This window comes from Anopheles marshallii, chromosome 3 (genome assembly GCF_943734725.1).
Source record: "Anopheles marshallii chromosome 3, idAnoMarsDA_429_01, whole genome shotgun sequence".
Classification (NCBI taxonomy): Eukaryota; Metazoa; Arthropoda; class Insecta; order Diptera; family Culicidae; genus Anopheles; species Anopheles marshallii.
The window spans coordinates 22,127,691-22,149,683 of NC_071327.1; the positions used below are offsets into that span (position 1 = coordinate 22,127,691).

The following is a 21,993-nucleotide window of genomic DNA, read 5'->3' on the forward strand; positions in this document are numbered from 1 at the left end:
ATAAAAAAAGAGATGCACTAACAAAATATGCACTGGTTGAGCAGAGTTGGACATATGAAACTAGCACAATGGATGGAAAATTGTAGAACAAAATAGTCCTATGATGTGAAGCAGTTATGGTAAACAATTCTTGAGGTACAGATGCATTTAAGAACAGTTAAGGAGATCCCTTTTCTTATAATTGGATTAAAAAAAAACACATATATTAAACCATCACCACATACCACCACAATATAGAACTCCTGCTTAATGTGGACTCCTGTGAGAGCGTCATGGTGCCCAGCCACACAACAGCACACAATCGCAGGTTAGGACACGTTAGGAGACGTCAGACCCAATTCCGCAACTACCGATCAATACAACAATCTATTGTCAATCTCTGAGTACAACACCCAGGTACTCCACAGTGTCAGTGTCAAGTACGTAATGCTAGCTCATTTGGAACCCCACATGGACCGCTTAGTTATGCGAAAGCAAGCGACGAAAAGACTCGCACAGAAGGGTGGGGCGATATTTGGCTTTGCCGTTGCAGCAGTTGGTTGTTATTGTTCTCCCGGCAAATGCTGGTGCTGGGCTTATATCAGTGCCGCCCAACAACTATTGCAAGCGATTGCATCCTATCGCACCAACGACATCCGGCGTGCACACGGGCGATGTCGAGCGGTGGACCGTTTCCCAGCCTTTCAAACAAAACGATAGTTAAAATTCACCGCTCGTCATCGTTCGGAAACGGTCGCCCACATATAGTGTGTTGTGTGCGGTCAGCTCTGAATGAAGCACTACCACCGCGCGGGGCCGGGCCGGGCATAACTTCCCAACCCTTGACGGTGAAGCGCCTTTTGACCCCCCTTTTTGCCGAGAGCCTTTTCGTCGTAGTGAGTTCTATAGCCATTTACCATTCATACCTACCGGTAAGCATCTAGCATCTAGCACGTAGTTCGATGGACGTATTGTAATTATCCCGAGTTCCCATCCCTTTCCATCCCCTAACTAGATCAAACCATCAACCAACCAAGATCGAGTGTCGTTTGAAGTCGTTTCTGTACTTAACCGTAAGAGATCTAATTGTGACCACCTAATGAGAAAAAGAAAACAAACAAACTGAATCATAATAAGATAAAGCTTCAAAAAAGACTCCACGAGACAGCTGTATCGAGTGTTGTGACTGATGTAATGTAGTCACGTGTTTACTTCTTTTTTATTTCATTCTTCTGTTCTTGATTTGTTTTAATGCCCGTTCCGCGTGGCTGCCGTCGTGCGGTCCGTGCGGGACATAAAAAAAAACAAACCGTTTAGGGAAAGAGAACCGAGGCGTACGTTTGAAGATAATAAAAAAAAACACACACACAATGAATGATGAGAAAGGAACTGGAAACACATGGTACAGAGACAGGGACATGTGGAGTGCGGAAGGGTGGGAGTGAAAGAAAGCATGAATGCAAGGATGAACAAATAAAACAATATACAAACAAACCAATGCAAAGTTAATCACACTGTTAGACACTGTTGCAAAATCATAAACCACCACCACCTTTTTCAATTGCCATTACGTTGGAATGCTTCTAACGGGACCATCCATACCTGCCCCTTTTGTTGATGGATCACCCGTAGAAAAGTCATTTCCTTGCGAAAGAAATTATTTCCGTTTTTTAAGCCGAATTTCTTAATTTCACTAACTGCCAGGGATTGGAAAGGTAAGATGCATTGCAGGGTTTTACAATAGATGGGAAGTGACGAACCCAACTTACTGAAGCGCAAACATCTGGATATGGAATCGTGTGCACAATTTAGTGATTGCCAACTCGGGCAGGTTGTTTGCATATTGCGATATTAAATTCAGAATTGTATGACATTTCATACAAATGACAACACAGGAGTTAACGAAGATGTTTAATCAAAATAAGTATTTGTACTTAGTTTGCAATTAGTTTAATTCTTAAAAAAAATAATTTTATATCTCAACTCTTGAACCCACCGGTATGTAAACCGATATTCCATTTACTGAATTGTGTACGCGATTCCATATCAAATTTAAACGGTTTAGTTAAGTTTTCTTTAGTTTTTACTACCAATTCCCGTTTATCTTATTCGTTTGCGCGATTAAGTTAGTTGTGCTAGCGATATCATATCTATTGTATAGCCCCAAAATTGTATCACAATGTTACAACCATCATGTTTTGTCACTTTTTTTAAGCCAACTCCGAGACTGCAGTCTTGAAACAAATTATTGTTTACAATTATTTCACCCAATTGCCTGCTAGTACACCGTGAATTTCTATTACCGTTGAGTGCTATCGTTTGTTGCACTTTTCAATGGCGGTTGCAAAAAGTTAGCGTAGAAAAACTTTGGTCTTAACGATAACCATTGCCGGTGTTCGTAATGGATCTTGAGCGAAAGTGTTGGCTGGATAATCTGAATTAGGAAAAGTTTTCCTAGCAGCACGCTGAAGAGCTTTCCCGGAATATTTAAAAGCGTCTCACCGAGCAGAAACAACCATCGCGTTGAAGCATGGTTAATGTATGATTCTAGAAGAAAATTTTGGTTTGTTTTATCAAGAATTATGTGCTAATGTACAATGTGCTTAAATAGTTTAGAGAAATATGAAGCCGAAGCGGAAGAGGCCGATCAAAATTTAAAAGTTTCACATAGTTTATAGAACGTACGCAGCCAAAAAATCACAAGACGCAGCCATTTAAGTGTTTGTATATTGCATACCTGCAGGCGGTTAAAATATGAATGCAGTGGAGACGAATGGTTGTTTGATTCATTATGGAAATCCTTATTATTCTTTATTAGAATACCACATATTTTGCATAATCAAATTCAGTTGTTTATTGCTACTTCTTTATTTTCCAAGAATCTGTCACATTGGCTACGAAACAATGGAAAATTGAAATTATTTTCTCAAAAACTCAATCGTCATCACAGCAAATTGACACCATTGATTTGATTTTTGTGAATTAAATTTATCAATCATACGTTTATTGGCGAACGCTTCCAAACAAATCGATCGAATGGAGTCATCGAAAATACAATCTTCATACGTAACGGCTTCGGTCGGTGGATGCAATAGGAAGGTTCTTTTTACTCTGTTGTTGTTGAAGCTCTCTGCCACATCAACCGTGACGGGCCAATCGACGGCATATGACGGCTACAGGATAACAGGATTGCTGCTATCATGTCGCCCGCGCACGGTGCGTTGTTTACGAGCACACCGTGGTGCCAACGCGCGCGTCAAAATACGTGCCATCGCTTGCGGGTTGATTGGTAGAATCGGATTTCATTTCACGGTGTGCCATCAAAACAGGACGCGTTCCGCGCCGCACTGTAAAGCCACTTTGTATCGCCCAAATATCGATTACATTTTGGGAACCGTTGGGCCGGAAGTGTTTCGCGAGAAAGCTTTCTGTGTATGTGTGTGTGTGTGTAATTAATATACCACACGTGACATTAGCTGTCACATGTTTCCATTTATCGACGTTGATGAGTGTGGTGTGTCGGATGTTGTAAGAATTCATCCTTTTTTTTTAGGTTCAAAAGGAAAAATACGGTCGAAGCGGCAAATTATGCATGTACAGAGAACCCCTTTTTTGGATGGTGGATTGGTGTGTTCGAAACATTCATCCTATTGACAACCTGGTTCCATGTAAATTCCAATTCTGGGAAGCAAATAAAGCAAATGCTTTCACTCGCCATGCTGCGCAGCATATGTTTGAGGTTAGCAACCGCAGCACAAACATTTACTTATTGCTTATTGGAAAACATGCTTTCTTTCCTTGACGCTCCAGAACTCTCCAGGTTTCTCTTCCTTTGATTGAACCGAAGTCCTTTTTTCGATTAGCGGAAAAGACGCATTACCGAACTGTGGGAAGATTTAATAGCGCAACGAAACGGAGAAAGGATCCTGCAGCATAAGTCAAACACCAAATGTTAAATGGAAGATGGATGCCATCGGTTAAGGGTATAAAGTTGCATAACACATTCGGAGTACATTGCTCCATCGGAATGAATACCGAAAGCACCACCAGAATAATCTCACGAAATTTGTTCGCTATTGTTGTACTGCCCTGGTGGCAGTGGTGAAACGCTTAATTTATGCTCTTTTGTTAGAAGACAAAATGGGCAGGAAGAATAATACAGCTCGCAAGGGGGGGAAAAAAGCTCCGTTTTGCAGACCCACAATGCGGTTGCGGAAGATAATTTGTTCTAACACAATAGACGATGCAGCACAGCGATAACGATGCGATTTTTTTTTTCTGTTCCTTTCGGTACGATTTGCCGAAGCAGAGATACAAGCATGGGAGCAAAAATTAAGTGCAATTAACTATTGCCGGGCATCCTGTTTTCTAAAATATGCGATGTTTCCCTGTGAAGTCAGGCCGTTTTGCATAACAGGGAAATTTGGTTCATTTCTTCTTTGCTGTTCTACCATTGCGAATGCGACGATGGGAATTTTTAAACTGTTATTTCAATGTAGCGTATCGGTTCAGTGAACTTTAGATCGCTGGAAATGATGGGTGGAATTGCATTTCATTTTCTAATGCGTATTATACAAGCAGGGAACATGAAAATGTAACAAATGCATTTGTGTTGATAAAATCCGGAAAGATTTTCAATCAGGAAAGACACTCCATTTGGTCGACATTTTGCGCAACAACATCATAACGGGGGAGATGGGTCAGATTTGATCGGGTTCTTGATGGAAGCGATATGATTGTACTAAAAATAAACAATACGCTGGGAGTGTAAAACACTGCACCATATAGTTCAGCTGGCACTTTTAAAAACGACGTGACGTCAACAACGTCTGCTTGCAGACCAATATGATGATAACACGCTCCTCTGTCAAACGACCCGACGGAAATTGATATGTAATCTAGTGTCATTGACTGCGCTCGGTTTACTTTCCCTGCCCCATTGCTTCAAGCGCACAGCACATGCTTCTTGTGCTTTCCCCCATCGTAAAAGCTCTTCCCACTCTTTTATATCCTTTCGACACGGTACACAGGGGCTGAGCGTTAGTAGGCGTTGGTTTGACGAAAGCTTGTCACACAACGTGTATCGATATGTTTGCGAAGATATCTGCAGAAAAGTGTGCATACATCGTGGTGTAGTTTCCCTCCTCCAGACGCGATGTCTGAGATATTGCAACATCGGAATATAATAAAGGGAAATAAAAAAAAAACACGATAGGGAAGCCGTCAACTGGTACAAATCGAACTTTCCGCTACCATGCATGGCCAGACTCGCGTTGGAACGCACTCTAGAGAGTAGGGAAATCGTGAAGAGCATCACAAACAAATCACGAATAAGGTCCGCCTGTTGGGACGGGTGAAACAACGTTGCAAGGAGACCCACTTTTCCTTTCCACTGTCCAATGTTCCGTGTTGCGTTCGAATTCGCGTCGAAAGCCACATTGGATGCGCCGCGGTGTTTGTTTGGAGGAAAGCTCTGCGAAAAGCCGATGGGGAAATATTGATTCCTGCGATCCGCGTGACCGTACGGTGGCAGGATGTTGAAATAGTTCACGTAATCTGCCATAACAACAGCACATCCGATTGGTTCGGAACACAAGTTCCTCAGGAGTTTGTGTTACTTTTTTTTACAATAACCTCGCTGGGAATGCCTTAAACATGTTGAAGATAATATTGGGCGAGACTAGGAACTTATTGTAACACACAATTTCTTTCTTTTGGCATAGTCCATATTGGGTAAGCTTTAAGTTATATTGACTTTAAAATTCCTTCTTCAAGGATTTTTTACTTGGATTGGTCTGGAACACAAGTCTGAGAGTTCCTCAGGAGTTTGTGTGACTTTTTCTACAATAACTTCGCTTGAAATGCCTTAAACATATTGAAGATAATCTTGGGCGAGAATAGGAACTTATTGTAAACAAAATTTCTTCCTTTTGACATAGTCCATATTGGGCAAGCTTCGAGTTACATTGACTTTAAAATTCCTTCCTCAAAGATTTTTGACTTCGTTGTCCAGATATTGAACGTACTTGAGACAGTTATTGTTGAGAGCGTTAATAGGATCTAAAGGATTAAAGTCGAAAGTACAATCACTGTGTTTCCAACAACTACAAGTATCCTTCTTTCCGAACATATACACAAATCACCGAGCGCTCCCAACGGAATCGTTTCGAACATTCTGCTCTGCCTCTCCAGCATTTGTTACATTCCAAACCAAATCTACAGAAGGAGAGTAGAAATTGCTCAATCTTGCTTCCCAAGACACACGGTGCAGTTCAAACAACTCTTCTACCCGCTAGAAGTGTTATTGAAATTCCTCGCATTTTCTTCAACCGTCAAGCTTCCACGGAATGACGCGTCTAAAAACAGAACGGTCGACCCGCGCCGTCCAACGAGTGGACAGCGGCAAAAGCGGAACAACAAAACATCCGATCGTACTTCCGCCCAAACTGTGGCTGTCTTACTTCCGAAAACCCCTCTCCCCCATCCCCACTCATTCCATGGGAACGCGCGAGGAACCATACCATAGAGGAACCATAGCCGCGCCGAAACTTTATCGGACGATTGCGTAGGGTGCAATAATGAAGGCTCCAGGCTGCGTTGAAGCACTGGCGCTCGCGTTCTCATGTAGACTTTGGTGTGTGCGCTTTAAGCGAAGTTTTAAAACTCATACCGTACATCCCACTGGATAGAACTGGACACAAACAAACGTCAGAATCAATATCCGGAACTCCGGTGCTCGGAGCGTAAACTGTTGAACGTGCTGAAACGCGGTCAATACCAGCGGTGCTCATTGCGCTTCGGAATTCGCCGGTATGTGGAATATCGATCGTGAGGTGCGAGTTTTGTTACTTATCTGCCGGATATGATGCTGATTGAACGTTACAGCAAACCCGGTGGGAACGATGCGAACCTGTTACGGATGTGGGAGCTTTTTTTCAATTAAGTGTACCGAAAGGCCCACGGCCCACGGTTAGCTAATTTCGGTACAAGGGCCGCCATATCGCAAATGTGTTATTAACCAAGATGGGAAATTAAAATTGGCGATTTAGAGTGTGAATTTCGGGACGGGACACATTAACTCAGTCGGTTCTTCATTAGATAAACATAAATCCAGTTAGAATTCAAATGTTAAACCTTTGACGTTTTGAGTCAAAAACTACAGTAGAACGTCGATTATTCGGGGCCTGATTAACCGGCGGGCGGATTATCCGTGAGCTAAAAAATGACAGCTAGTAGAATAGTTTTGACTTTTGCAACCGTTTAGCCGTTTGGCCCGAGAGGAATGTAAGGTTTTTGTATAAAAATTTTATCAAGGTCAACTCTAATTTAATTAACTAATTTTATTAGGGTTAATTTAAGCTTTTAAATAGCTGTTTTAAGCTGTTAAATTTCGGCAAACTATGTCGATCATACGGCCTTTGGCCGTCATAATGGAAATAAATAAAAAATAAAAATAATTTAAGCTTTTAGTGAATGTGGTGATCTATCCAACTGACGTTGGGTAAAAACAAAAAAAAAACACTTTTCACGAGGATTTTCTTTACTTTTCATATTTCTTTATTTTTATCCACTAAAAACTGTTCACTCACACGCCTGTTATACAATAATACAATAACGTTCGACTCCAGTTTCCATCCAAAACGCTTAGGACTAGAGCACTGCTAACTTGTACGGTCTTGCTACACGATCACTCACGCTGGAACTTATTTCTGTGAAGTTCAACAATATCACTGGTACAATTAATAGTTTTACTTTTATACAATTTTTGAGATTTCATGGTGCCCAACAATCGAGAGTTGCCTTCATGCATTACGCATATCCAATGTCTAAAAACCCATCATCTAGCGATTCTTCATCCCGCAGCAATATCTGGCTCGCGTTATCGTTCAGATGTCCATGTTCGCTGCTGCTGTTATTGTTCGTATCGTTGGACCCCCTGGAGTCGAGACTATCGAACAGGCTGTAGGTTGTGGCATCGGCGCCCCGCTCCAGCAGATCGCTCAACGCGTTAATGTACGTTTGGGCCATTTGAAGCGTTTCGTACTTGGACAGCTTGTGGTCTGGTCCGAGCGAGGGTACGATTTCTCGCAACCGATCGAACGCCACGTTCAGACTGTTCATGCGCTTCCGTTCCCGTGCATTCGCTGCCAGGCGTCGTTTTTTCATCACCGTCGGACTCGGAGGCGTACAATCCTTCTTGCGATCCTTGCCCCCCAATGCGGAGATAGATTTACGCGCCTTGTACAGACGGCGCGTGTTGGTATTGCAACTGACGGGGGTAGATATAAGCGTGGAGCAAGCGCTGAACTCATTAGCACCGCTTGGCACATCCGGGGTGTAGAGGGAGCTGGATAGATTATGGCTGGAGCAATCCGTAGGTTCGGTGGTGTTGTGAGTCCCAGCAGCACTGAAGATTTGCAGATCAGACGAGTCTATCTGGACGAACGATTCCCCGTCGAACATGACATCCGCGAAGGACAGTCCGAAGTTGTGGCTGTGGCTTAGATCCGGTCCCGAAACCGACGGGCTCGTCCCGGGCGACGATGCACTGTAGCTACTTCGACACAGCGAGGTATCAGGTGTTGGATAATGGGACAGATACGTAGCACCTCCGGTAGCATCCATGGTGCTGTATGAGCTTATCCTGTCTATACCGAGCGTGTAGTGCTCCATCTCGATGGTTGATATTCTCCACAGCACACGCGCACCCAATTAACCCACCACTTGCGTACACACTTCGAAGCTTTGATCTGCACAGAACGAGGGACGCGAGTGAACTGCGTCGGTATGTTGACCCGACCCACTATCTTTGCCCCCGACACAGCACAAAGCGTGAGGATCGTGTCCCTGTGGAAGGATCGCTTCCCGATCATCCCCGTACGCGTTCGTGTGTCTGTATGTGCTATCACATTGCTAGATGGGGGATCAGTTTGAAAGTGCAAAGGCCCGCTAGCAAAGGCACCCCAAATGGTGTTTGACTCGTAGGATGTACCCTACACACGTGTACCATTTGATCACGAAGCCAAACCGGGTGGTTGGAAAGAGAGGGCACGATCGGAATTCCTTCCGGGTAAGGTGAAGCGTGTGGAAGCGGAAGCGAACATTGATGGCAGCACGTGCCGGTGTCGAGGAGGGTAAAGGACAGCGGACGGTGGAGAAAAGGACATGGAAGTAAAGGAAATAAAGGACACGATAAAATGGAATAAAACATAAGCAAACCCGAACGGAGTACATCGGCAGCTAAAGGGATGTTTTAACGAAATAGATTAATTTGATTGCGAAAGAAATCCTGGAAAGAGTCATCAAGTCATCAAAGAGTGCCTTTGTTGGTGCGTCAATTGTTGCAAACTTTACAGTAACGTTAACATTAAATCAGTCGCACGCAATTTCGCGCCAACTCTTTGTCTGCATCAAAGTTGGCGCCGCATTAGCATTCCCGCAGCGTACTTTGATCAGAAAGAAGTCCCCCCCCCCCCACGGTTGTGTCCCGGATCATAAACGGATTATTAACGGGCGCCGTTGCATCGTGGCACACTTTCCATCCCCTGTTTCCGTGCCTAATTGGTTTAGCCGTTTCGCTCATTAATGAACCGTAACGTGCACAACACAATCCACGTGCCGCATTTTCCGCACGGCCAAATTTTGCACCCCGCCCGGACGAAATTTTAATCTCGGACATTAACTTTTGCACGTCCTGATGGCGAGGACCGGCGGATGGACGATGGGGAAAATGGTCGACGGTGTGACCGTTGGCAGCTGCGTGGGTGAAATAAACTTTCCACCAGCGGGCGAGGACACCGGCAATGGGGACATTCAACAGATAATCGCATTATGTCTGTGTTGCTCAAGACGTACGTCTTTTAGAGATCGATTCATTCATTCTGCGGTGTGTTTGTGTGGAGCATTGGGGGAAAGCCCCAATGGCTGATAGCAGTGACGCGAAACGAAACTTTCCGTTGCGGTGGTGATTTCGGTGGGAGTGGGACAGTGTGCTACAAACGTTCCAGCGAGGTGAGTTAAGATCGAAACAAACAGCAGCAAAGCTCCACGGTGAAGACCAGGAAAGCAAGCGGAGACAAGCGTGCTGACAGCAGCAGGACAGATTGAACGGTGAACATAATCCGTGCGCGGCTTAGGGCGCTGATTTCCGTTCGGATATTGACAGCGAATGATGAGTACAATGAGCAGGAGGAGGAAAATTAATACGGCATTCGGACAACAATCGCTTATCGATGACCCGGCACTTCCTGTGATTGAATGTCCTTACGGTGGAAAGGCGAATTGTTGGGCGAGCTTTTCCATTACCCAAACCCAGAAATGAATCGACCTGGCTAGTGCTTTTTTATCCCGAAAAAGTGGGAAAGAAATTCCTTTTTTATGTAAAAAACTACAAATAAACTCGAATATCTGATGACGAATCGGAAGACATAAGCTCCGAAACGAGGACAAAACAATGAGAGTAGATACATACGCAATGAATTATTTAAAGTATCTCTTAGTAGCTTCAAGACGTCTATTCTTCAAGATTCTTCCACAGAACGGCCCGTGATCTAGTCGAAATCCTCAAGGATCTCTTGCGCGTTTCTTCCCTCCAAGTCTTTATCTTACTCCACGATCAACGAGGGTCGAACGGCATACAGAAGACACCGAAAGGACCTTTGCGTTCTTCACGGTGTTCGCTTGGTCAGTTCGCTCAACTCCCTTCCGCGTGCGTTTCCCCTTCTGCACGACGTGTGGAGCACTCCACGCGTAAGGATTCTCCAAACACCCTGGAACATCTGTCTTGCAAGTTCTCGGCCGTCCCAAGCACGGGTGCAGTTTGTTTTGCGTTCTTCCCCTTTCGACCTTACGGAAAGATAAAGAAAAAACCAAACGAGTAAAACTAAATTACGCTACATTCTTACGCGTGGACACACGGTGCGTACACGTGTACAAGAGGAGGGCGAAGGGACGCAAGGTAGAAATTGTTTCGAACTGTTTGGGATCGTGCCGTTAGACGGTAGGTGTTAACTGCCACTATGCGAGTATGTTTTAAAAGGGGAAAAATGAAGTGTAAGGAACAAAAGAAAGAGAGAGGAACAAAGTATGTTTTATGTTGCCGTACCAAGAAGGAGGAAATTGTTCGTGCGATGGAATAACAATCCTTCGCGGGCAAGGATCTTATACCATTTTTTACTAACTTCAATGTATCATGAAAAAAAAATCAAACAAAAATTAGAAAAAAAACTTTGTTTCAAAAGCATGCAAACGGACCTTTGTCTTATTGATCAGTCTTTTGTTCGAGTGTTTTTTTTCTTGTCCCGTTATTTCTTTATTGCATAAATTATGCATGTTGCATAATAATTTATGCAAGCTCTTCAATGTTTTCATTTTTAATTAACCATTAAAGGATTTTTGTTGTAGTTACAGTAAAGTTTTATATTTTTTTATCGCATTTTACTAAATTTTTTTGGGTTTTTTTTTTGGTTTCCATCAATGAAACCAAAACATTCCCAATATCAGGCGCGATGTCGAAAAAGGTCATCAATTTTACAACGACATCATTAAGTGTTTCGGTGTGGCCCGCCCCATCCCTACCCGGCGTTGATTAGCCCAACGTGACTGGACAGATTTTCACCTACACCGAACGCGTACATCGCGGCTTATCGATGTGGGTGCAGAGGACCTGCTGACGCACAGCACAACGCCAATAAAACTCTCCAACCCAAAAACCCGTAAACCACTTTACGGGTTTCGGCATCGGCACCGTGATCCGGTAAGGACTCCGGCAACAACATCCACGACCGCGTCCAATTGATTTCACCTCCGTCAAGGATTAGCCATATTATTACGAGTGTGTTATTAGCTTGTTTACATTCGATACGGTAATTCGTTGATCGGTTTCGAGCGGGGACGATCCGATGACGTTACGCGTTTTTTTTTCCTCTTGTTTTGCCCTTTTTTTCTCATGATGTTGGGCGTCTATAGCTTCCAGTGTTTTGTAGCGACCCCCTGCCTGGAAAGCGTTCGATACGTCACACGAGACAACTGTTCACCGAAACTGCGTGGGGGGGAGGGGGGAGGGGGGGAGGTCACACAAACCCGTGCGGGATCATAAATTTTCAATTTTTATGACGGCAAATTCAATTATCGACGACAGTTTTACAATCAATCAATACAATCAGCCCCGCTCCGGTTGAATTGTGGCTCGTCGTCCGGGGCACGGGATTGATGACAGGTAATGAACCATATCAAACAGACGGTGGTGTCGACCGGATAGGATTCACCCTCCGCCACAGGATCTTTATGCACGCGTGCCGTTGGACAGTTGGCAGAGCCGTACCGTTTTTCTTTTCTTCCCACTTTTTGTTGTTGGTCGTTGCTGATACCAAATACCCTATGATTTTGTTTCTAACCGACTGGTCCGTCCGACCGACCTACATGCAAAGGGACCGTGCCGTTTGGTAAACTGTTCAAGGGATCACGATCACCGATCGATCTGGAGGTACGTGTGCTGACCAACTGTCGTCCTTTCGAGTGAACGAGTCCAGAAGGGGCGCAATGGTCTAGCGTGTTAGGGTCGTAATTAGGGCACCCTTTGGAAAGGTATCGCTCCAGTAAGCGAGGCGCATAGTGCACCATCAACCATAACGATCGTGATCCTACGTGGGATGGCACCGGACGGGACGGAAGTCATCCTTATTACGGGCGCCCCTGTTCGGTTTGGTTGAGTCCTGTTTTTTTTTTTTGTGTAAGGAAGTTTTTGTTTAATGTGGAGTGACTGTTTTCATTTTTGTACGAATCGCCCGAAGATTTTACAAGCGAAGCAAACGTATCCATCCGTTTCAGCCGGGAAACGGCGGTGCTGAAGAAGGTCCTTTCGAAGATGGGGTCTCTTTAATGGTGCTTAAATTAAGAAAAGCAAAGACGGCAGCTGCCGTGCCGTATTTGTGTTGTGCGATATTTATAACAATTGAATATTCATGACACTGAAGAGGCTTCGAACGTTCCGGTAGGTTATGGTTCGATGGGTTTTCTAACGTTCACATTTCGAACGCTCGCGTTCCTATAAACTATTTTTTAATATGAGTTCTGTATGTGGTTTGCCTTATAATATTGATCTTAAAGTTGACCAATAACCAGTACTGCAACCGACAGACGGTTGTTCAACGTTTGCACTGTGATATTAAGCTCCTTTCAGTGCGGCAAGGGGCAGTTCCGTGACAGTGCCAGACATTTGCCACTAAGACCGATGAGGCAAATTGAATTCCAATCCGATTACATCGAGTGATTTTACCTTCCAACGCAATGAAATCACGCCAAACGATCACCTCATGGGGGTTGGGGGTGGAAAAATCGTGAATAGCTGTCAAGTGGCATCTCGGCCCTCCCGCGAACACCGTTTTCCTGCCTTCTCCTGTGCCAACTCCTTACAACTTTCTTACCACCCTTTCATTTTGTGGACTGGAAAAGCGTCACCATTGGAATGTATCCCACCTACGTCCGCCGGTGGGTTTTTGGCATGACAGTTTGACGAGTCAAGCGACTTGCAGCTCGCAGCTCGTCCGAAAATCGAAATTCATGAATAATTGAACGATTTCCCAACCGCAACAAGCTACAGCTGTGGCTTCTCGTTGCCAACAATTCTTGCTCGCCCCGGTCCTTGAGGGTTGTGCGTTGCGGGATTATTCTTGGAAGAGGAAAAATTGTGCACGGATTATCTGTTTGAAGCCACCATCTAACAAACGAATAACTTTACACCCGCATCACAGACAGCCCGGAAAGGGGTTTGGTAAAATGTATCATTACTGTTTGTACGCAAATTGTTCGTGGAAAAGTTCAAACGGTGTCACACAACGTTTGCCAAAAGGTGGGGGAGTATGTTGACACCCGTAAGCGTGCGTACGTTTAGGAAGGATTAAATTCCTAGCATGGAATTGATGTTGAAAAAAATGGACATTTTGGTCTAACAACGGGAATCGAAATTAACCAGATCGAATTGCACGATAAACACGATCCAAATTGATCTCCGTGCATACACTGACCGGCAGGGGACCCTATCTCATGGAGCTCCTTCATTCTAGCCCTGTGTGCAAATCAGTCGACCAGAACCGGACGAACAGAAAAGGGACAGAGGCGGTATTTCCTCGCACTCTGTCGCTACATTTTCCCCTGACGTACCTTCGACGCGTGCCACCGTTTTAAGGGTCGCAACTCGTCAGGATTCCTTTGTGCTAAGGGGGAAAGAAGGATGCTTTCGGTGTTTAGCAGTGCGTATAATTTATGACCATCGGAAGGATACGTTCATAAAAGCAAGGGTAGCGTCCGGTTGTTGCATTGTGTAAAAAACAACGAAATCTTTGATCTGTCCGAGTTATATAAGGCACGCCAATGTAGTATAAGCTATTTCGTACGGAACCAGCAGCAGATTATAAAGAATCGACAGCAATTGGGAAGATATTCTGTTCATCAATTTATCGTAGTTTGAACACCTTCGAATGCTCCTCTATTCACACGTAAAAGGAATATGAAAATTATCATTCGATCAATACACTCTACGCCGGTGGTAAGGGTATGGGCGGCCTTTTTTTGAACTCGTACCCCAACCCGAAATGCGGTTGCATGGGAAACAAATATTGGTAGATGAACACGACCAGCGCGGACATCCATCGCTGGTCCGCGGGGGCAAAAGGCAACCTCGGTACAGCTTCATCAATACGGTGCGATTCGATTAAGATCTCATTGAACACCAATAGATTTTGATTAATTCTTCACAAAAATCAGGTTCGCGTCCGTGTGGTGATGAGAGAAAAACCCCATCCACCGCGTTGGAAGCACCCGGGAAACAAACCCAATAATAGATAAACGAGTCGATAAGCGGTCGCAAGCCCGAAATTCCGTAAGTCACCTCGGTGCCGGCATTGTTTGTGGAAGGGCGAATGCCGCAACTTTTCCCGTGGTTGCTTGCGTACAGCTGACCACCTTGGGCGGCAATTGTACACTGCGCGAACCTGGTGCCGGAAACCGTACCTCCTGCCACTGCAGTAGGTACCCACCGGCGGTGATGAAGCATCGCGGCATCGATCGACCATCGGATAAGGAACCGTTGGGTGCATACGGCCCGGTCTCGTCTAAGATCAAAGGCGCGAAGGCGCGTATTATGTGGCGTTAAATTGTTGATAGTTCCGACGAGATTATCGCCCCTAATGAACCGATGAACAATTGGAAACATGATAGCTAATGGTACCGCGCTCATATGCTGATGTAGGAAGTGAGGAAGATGCCCTCCGAAAGGCTTACCGAAGCGTGTGTTTGGTCTATTGGTCGGGGTGTTGTTGTTTACATGCCAATAGCTTCGATAAACATAATGGGGACAATGCTTCGCTGACAAGAGGGCCTAAACAAGAAGAGAACATTTTGACAACTTTATTGCACGTTCGGAGCGACCTTGTACCACAAAAGTGGCTTTTTATTGCTTACTTTGTCTGTGCCATGTCTGTAGAAGAGGCATTGCCCATCAGTTTGGGGTCGTGTCAGCGTTAATTAATTGGGTCAGGTTGATCTAGGTTGAAGGGAATCTCTTGTTAATAGTAAATCTCTCAAAAATAACGTGATGGTTTTATTTATATCTGTCTGTTATTTCTCTGAATAATTATTTTTAAAATGAAAAAAAAAATACATAAAATATGTATTAAAATTAATTACTAAACGAGCTTAACAATTTTGCGCAACCTGTCAAGCTTAGGTATGCGCTACAGAACCACACTAATCCATCAATAGTTCGCAAATGATTGCATTTGTAGTTTTGTGTTGGTATTGGTGCAATCAAGAAACGGGACACGATGCGCCGTCCTGGCGACATCAGGGACATTGCTTCGTCGGCATTCACGGGAGCAAACCAGCTTGTTTAGTAGTTGAACTATTTTTAAGCACCTTTCTTTTTAACTTTGTTTCAACTAATTTAAGTCACCTGCCGCTCTCGCTTCGTATCCATTTCGTTTTCTTTTCACCGCATTCCGTGTGATTGTCACCAGAGCTCTGATCGATTGTTCTCGCGTAATCGAGTCGAATAAATGTACCGTGAGTGAGATTGTATCGGGCACAGTTTTTTTTTTACATCCATCGTCCCATCCCGTACTGTGTGAAGTGTTCTGTACGTTTTGCTTTTATTGCGACAAATGTAAAGCGTTGTTTTTTTTTGCTAATAAGATTGGTTTTAAACCTGTGTACTGTTTATGTATAGCGTCCCACTTGCTTGTTTGTATCAGGAACCAAAGTAATTTAAGGTTTTATTGCGTGTGTTTCACAAGTCTTTAGAGACTTCAGCGTTTAGTGGTGGTGTGTTAGTGCGCTTGTACGGACCAAGCGTATTCTAAAGCCATTAATTCTACTAGCGGAAGGTGCGTAATTTACGGCTCTTCAGGGAAACAAACGCTTGTGAAAAGATTTACTAGTACATTTGAGCTAACTTAGGTAAGTTCTTCGTTGAGCTTTTATGTCCCTGTGAAAGCATCCAAAATGGAGTCTCATTCAGCGGGGTTTCACACTTCATAGTTCCTCCATATTGCAGTATCCGAATCTTGGCAATCTACAGCCGCCAGTTATCCTGTGACCATGAATAATAGCATCGCCAATACGTACTACGACATGCGATCCTTCCCGGATCTGGTCGCAAACTTGGCAGCGGAAAACACTAAGATGTACAACACTAGGCAGTCCTACAACGGGCAGGGAGTATATAATATGAAGTTTTACAACTATTACCAGGTACGTACCAGACGCCACCGGAAGCCATCTTATGGCACCTTTCGGCGGACAGTTATTTAACCATGTTCGATTGTTTTCCAACACATGCTAGCAGCAATCTACCCCGTATGTGCCGCAAATGTATGGCAATTGTTTTCCGAAGCAACGTTACACTCCGTACCCAAATCGTAACTGTGGAGGTGTTAGCGTTGGTCCTAGCAACTACAATGTAACAACGAATCATAGTAACCTGCCTCCGCCGCTGCAGACTCCACAGCAAAATCATCATCAGCAGCAGCAGCATTCGTTTTCATCGTTGTCACTTCAGTCAGCCAGTACCAGCTTCTGCCAGGCGCCAATTAATAAATCCCTTAACTCATCGCTAAATAGCAGCAGCTATTCCGATTCGGGTAAGAATTCAACATTCTACAGCAGTAATCAGAGTGGCTGTAGCAGTCCGCACCAGAGCAATTACTCCACCGACAGTGGAAGCATGGCCAGTAGCGGTGCGATAAACACCAGCGGCGGCCTTGGAACCTGTTCCAGTTCGTCGAGCTCGTCGGTGTCACCGATACCGCAGGCTCAGCAGCCACCATCGGTTCAGCCTCTGGCTACAGTTCTGCTCGGCCCGACAGTGGAACCGCCCGATCAGGAGATGGTGGTGCTTCAAATCAGCAATTTGGATTCGTCGATCGAGGAGCATAAAATGCACCAATTTTTAATGTGTCAACTTAAACCCATTACTCCCGTTATTTCACTGACTATTGAAAGTCCTTCGCTGGCGAAGGTAAAAGTACCCACGGCACAGGTTAGTTTGGAAGCGGACGAATATTTAGTAGCAGATCGATAATTTTTGTATGCTCTTTCGAACAGTGTGCGAAACAAGTGGTGGCCAATCTGCATCGTAAAAAGATCGGCCACAAGCGTATGGTTGTTTCGTATATTAAGGATCCGTCGTCAGCCGAATCGTCGGCCCTGCGTTGCCAGGTGGCTGGTTTACTAAAGGACGTGCCCTTCTGTAGCCTGCCCATAAATCGTTTCCGTGAGCTGTTTCAATCGCGCTTCAAATCATCGATCAGTGTGCTGGATCTGTATCGCATGCAGGATGTGTGCGTGATAACGCTAGACAAGAACGAAGAGAAGCACATCTCGCTACAGCCGGCCTTGATTGATACACTGAAGAACAGTTCGCTCGTGGAGACGTCGCAGCATAGCGTCCCTTACTGCATGCACCATTTTAAGCAGGAGAAGGAAAAGGGTTGGGCAGAGCAGGAGATCGAACCGTTGCCAAACGTTATGATGACCATTAACCAGTTGCAGTTGCTGGTGTATTCGCTTCTGAAGTCGCACAAAAATGACATTCCCGTTGCAAGCGTTTTATATTGCATCGAGCACGAGCTGCAGGTGAAGATACTCCCGAACGATAACGGTGTGCCGCTGGAACACTTGTTGTGCTGCATCCGAGGTGTGCAAATTGCGAACAATAGTTTCGGAATAAAAGTACTCTCCTGGATGGATCACGAGCAAAACTCCGCCAAGGATAATGATGGTAAGTTTCAGGGGATGGAAAGCGGTTCCAGTGCATGCTTCATCTCCCACTACTTTCTTCTCGCGCAGATGTTTGGTCCGTAAATCTTCGCTACATGCCCAAGAGTCCGTCGAACGAGTTTCTGCAGCAGATTTCGCGTGAAGTAGTCGAGCTGATCAAGATGTCGCCTAAATCGACGATGAAGTTTACCCGATTCATTCCCGCCTATCATAACCATTTTGGGAAACAGTGCCGGGTAGCGGACTATGGATACACGCGGCTAATCGAGCTGTTTGAAGCGCTGTCGCCGGTGGTGCAAGTGATGGGTGATGGTGAAAATCGCCATATCACACTGACGCATCGAACTCAGATACGTCGTTTTACGAGCGATCTTCTCAAGATTCTACGTAACCGGGCGAATAAATCGATTCTATTGTCCCAGCTGCCGATGGCATTTACGCATGCCCAAAACCGACCCTTTGATGTTTCCGATTACGGAGTGTGCAATCTGTACGACATTGTGGATGGTCTTGTGTACAGCAACTCCATCACGACGAAGGTGCAGAACGATAACGATGTGTTGATCTCGATCGTCAAGCGCAAGCAAACTGTAACTGAGCTGGAAAAAACGAGCGTTTTTGCAGGCGAAGTGGTGGAGTTGTTTCGTAAAGCACCTCAGTTTTCTATACTGTTCAAGAAATTTGTCCGCTCGTATCATTACCACTTCGGTTACCAGTGCCGTCTGAGTGATTATGGACTGTTGAAGTTGTCGGATCTGTTGGAAGCAATAAGCGGTATTGTGGAGGTTAGTTGCAGGAGGCAGGATCATTGAGTAGGGAAATATGTTTAATTATCTTGCGTTTCAGATGGAACAAACCAACGATGAGGATCGCAAAATCTATCTCAACTACCAGGTAGCACTACGCATCTTTGCGGAGCAAGTGCAGGATATCATTAAAGTTGGCACAGGAAAACCGTGTACTGTAGTGCGCCTGAGTGCTATTCTCAGCATCCACAAGAACCAATACGGATACCAGCTGCAGCCAAGCTGTCTGGGATTCAGCAACATGTATGACGCAATGAAGGCTCTACCTTATACGGAAGTATTTGAAGCTGGAGGCGAGTACATGGTGATCTCTCATTTGGAAGATTCGACCTTTCGCATGCACACATACGCAGCCTGCATGGTGCTGACGGAGTTCCGTAAAGACCGTGTTACCCTGTCGGAGCTTATGCGTAGCTATCAGTTACGCTTTAAGGAGTTCTTGAGCGAAAAGAACATTAGCAATATGAACCATGCGCTGACGGTAAGCAGAAGATCCCGAAGTCACATTTGCATTCAATAACTGTGTTAAAAATGCGCCCGTACTTGTGTATGCGTTACATTGATGCAACGATTACTGTCATTTAATGCTTTCGTTCGGTTTTGTTTTGCATGCGCTCGCGGAAGATCGAAATGGATAAGGGCTTACAAACGGTGACATTGACGGCGTTGATGAAGTTTGTCATGCGAATGGTACAAGTGGTCAAACAGCGCACGTCGATCAGTGTATATGACCTAAAACTGGCATTGAATGTTTCTTTGGGAACGTGCTTCGAATTTGGTAAGTACTGCGTGCGATTTTTTAAATCTATAACTGATTGTTTTTTAGTAATATAGAGATGCATATCAATCTGCTGTTAAATATAACATTCTTTTTTTCGCTGTGCAGGATATCCCAATCTAGTTGCAGTGCTGAATGCATTTTCGGATGTGTTCGTGGCAGCCAATGCTACCTACATTAATGATAAAAGTGATATCGAACTTAATCGTGACTGTATTTGTAAGTATAATAAGTATAATCTTAACCTTATGAATGGGCTATTCATTTAAGATTTTTATTGCAGTATCTAAGGGATTTAATGCTTCGGAAGATGGGTTATCTCTTAAGCATTCATCCCAGGGAAATTTGATGTCCAATATCAAACAGCCATCGAACGATATCCGCTATTCGTCTGCTCCAGCACCTTCAGGAGGATGTTATGCTAAAGATACTGCACCATTCCGTAATACAGCCAATGCTCAGTATCAGCAACAACGTCATTCCCTCGGAAACGATTACACTACACCACTGCTTAAAGCTCTGCAGCAACCGTATGGTCCTCAACCGCTGCAAGCTTCTAATCCTTGCTTCGGTAACAATCATACACAGAACATATTGATGTCTAATAATTACGGTAACCGAAACACTGCCAACTCTTCGATGGTTCCCGCAATGGGATACGGAGCTTCGAATGGGTATCAAAAAAGTAACATGGGTCTTCAAATGGACAAGGAAAATATGAAACCAATGCAAAATAGTTACGGAGGTCACGACCTAGTGGGCACCAACTATAACAAGTTTTCGCCGAACATTGCACAAGATCAGGTAACAAATGGTTTCCAGTTGAATTGTGGACCTAAAATATCTGATTGTAAAGGGTTGTGGGATCAGGCAGCGGTGCAATCAACGAACCAACCGTTGATACCTAACAGAAATGTTCAAACCCAATCAAACTGCTGGAAGAAGAAGGGTGAAAATTTAACGGAAATGTTTAACTCTCGCAATTCCGTTATGGATGTGGTTTCTGCCTACTGGGAACCACCAAAACCGGATACACCGACCGACATGGTAGGAGGAAATTTAATGATATTATTCATAAGATCGTTTTATTGTTCTACTGTCTAACAATATTAATTACTTCTACAGAATCTTCCGTTCTGGTTGGATCCCATCTGGAGCGATTCTTTACAAAACCTGGACAGCATTTCTTTGTGTTCTGATCCCGGTAAATTGGTGTGTATTCTAAAAATGTCAGCCGACTCGATTAACCCTCCTTTGTTAAGTAAATGAGCTAAGTCAGTAATATCTTCTTCATTGCAGCTTAACATTCCAATTCCGGAGCTGAAAACAATTAACAATCTACCGCCTCTAAATACGCCGTTGGAATTTCTCTCCGAGCAGTTATCGATCTTTTCTTTCGATCAAGATAAATAACGGTCATGTTCGTTATCCTGACAGCTAGTCAATTGCACCAACCACAAGCTGTCGGGGAAGGATGGGTACAAACGAGAGCTCTTATAGCGCTAGATATCCTTTCCCAAAGATTGATCGAACCCTAAGGATGGTGATTTTGGCCCGAAAATGCTTCCTTCAGCCAATGTTAATATGTGTTGAAGGCTTCCTAAAAGAAGATCGTTCACCGAAATGGATCTTTACGGTTGAATTGTTCGTGGAAACGTTAGGACAACCATTTGCCTGAGGTGCCATCAACCGTCAGCTCCATAACGTATAAAGCATCGCAAAGTACCTTTCAATCCGTTAATGAACCAGTTAGAATTTAAGTTTAAATTGATCGTAACTTTTAACTTATTATATTTAGATAGCGAGAAAAGACTGTGCCAAAAAAGTGAACTTTACCGAACCCCGATTGTACCAACGTATGCTCACTAAAACTCGTATTGTAGATGTGTTGTGACTATTGAAGGGAAAGCACGCGAAGGATACGAAACCATGAGGGAGTGAGACATTGTATAAAAAGTATTACTCGGAACGTAGAAACAATCTTGATTCCGGATTGCTTTTCTGGCCAAAAGCGAACCTCAATGCCGGAGGACTAAGATACTAACTGTGAGCGAAATATGTCATTGCTGGTGCGACAAAAGCAAGCAAAATCACGATTGGGAAAGGTGCATTTACATGCAGGGAAAAAGCAGCGAAAACATTCAGTTTGTACTCCCG

General features: G+C 44.3%; 2 protein-coding genes across 2 annotated transcripts; one reads left to right on the top strand and one right to left on the bottom strand.

The window, feature by feature from the left end:
* Positions 1-7,788: 7,788 nt before the first annotated feature.
* LOC128713613 (protein dimmed-like) lies at positions 7,789-8,652 on the bottom strand. Its single transcript, XM_053808473.1, has one exon. It carries the CDS (start codon positions 8,650-8,652, stop codon positions 7,789-7,791), a length of 864 nt encoding a protein of 287 aa, XP_053664448.1.
* A 7,920-nt stretch (positions 8,653-16,572) lies between these two features.
* Positions 16,573-21,249, top strand: LOC128712123 (meiosis regulator and mRNA stability factor 1). The gene is made up of 10 exons (XM_053807019.1): positions 16,573-16,725; positions 16,820-17,512; positions 17,578-18,253; positions 18,322-19,037; positions 19,099-19,539; positions 19,683-19,836; positions 19,945-20,055; positions 20,120-20,883; positions 20,962-21,048; positions 21,136-21,249. Exons 1-10 carry the CDS (start codon positions 16,573-16,575, stop codon positions 21,247-21,249), a joined length of 3,909 nt encoding a protein of 1,302 aa, XP_053662994.1.
* The last annotated feature ends 744 nt before the right edge of the window (positions 21,250-21,993 follow it).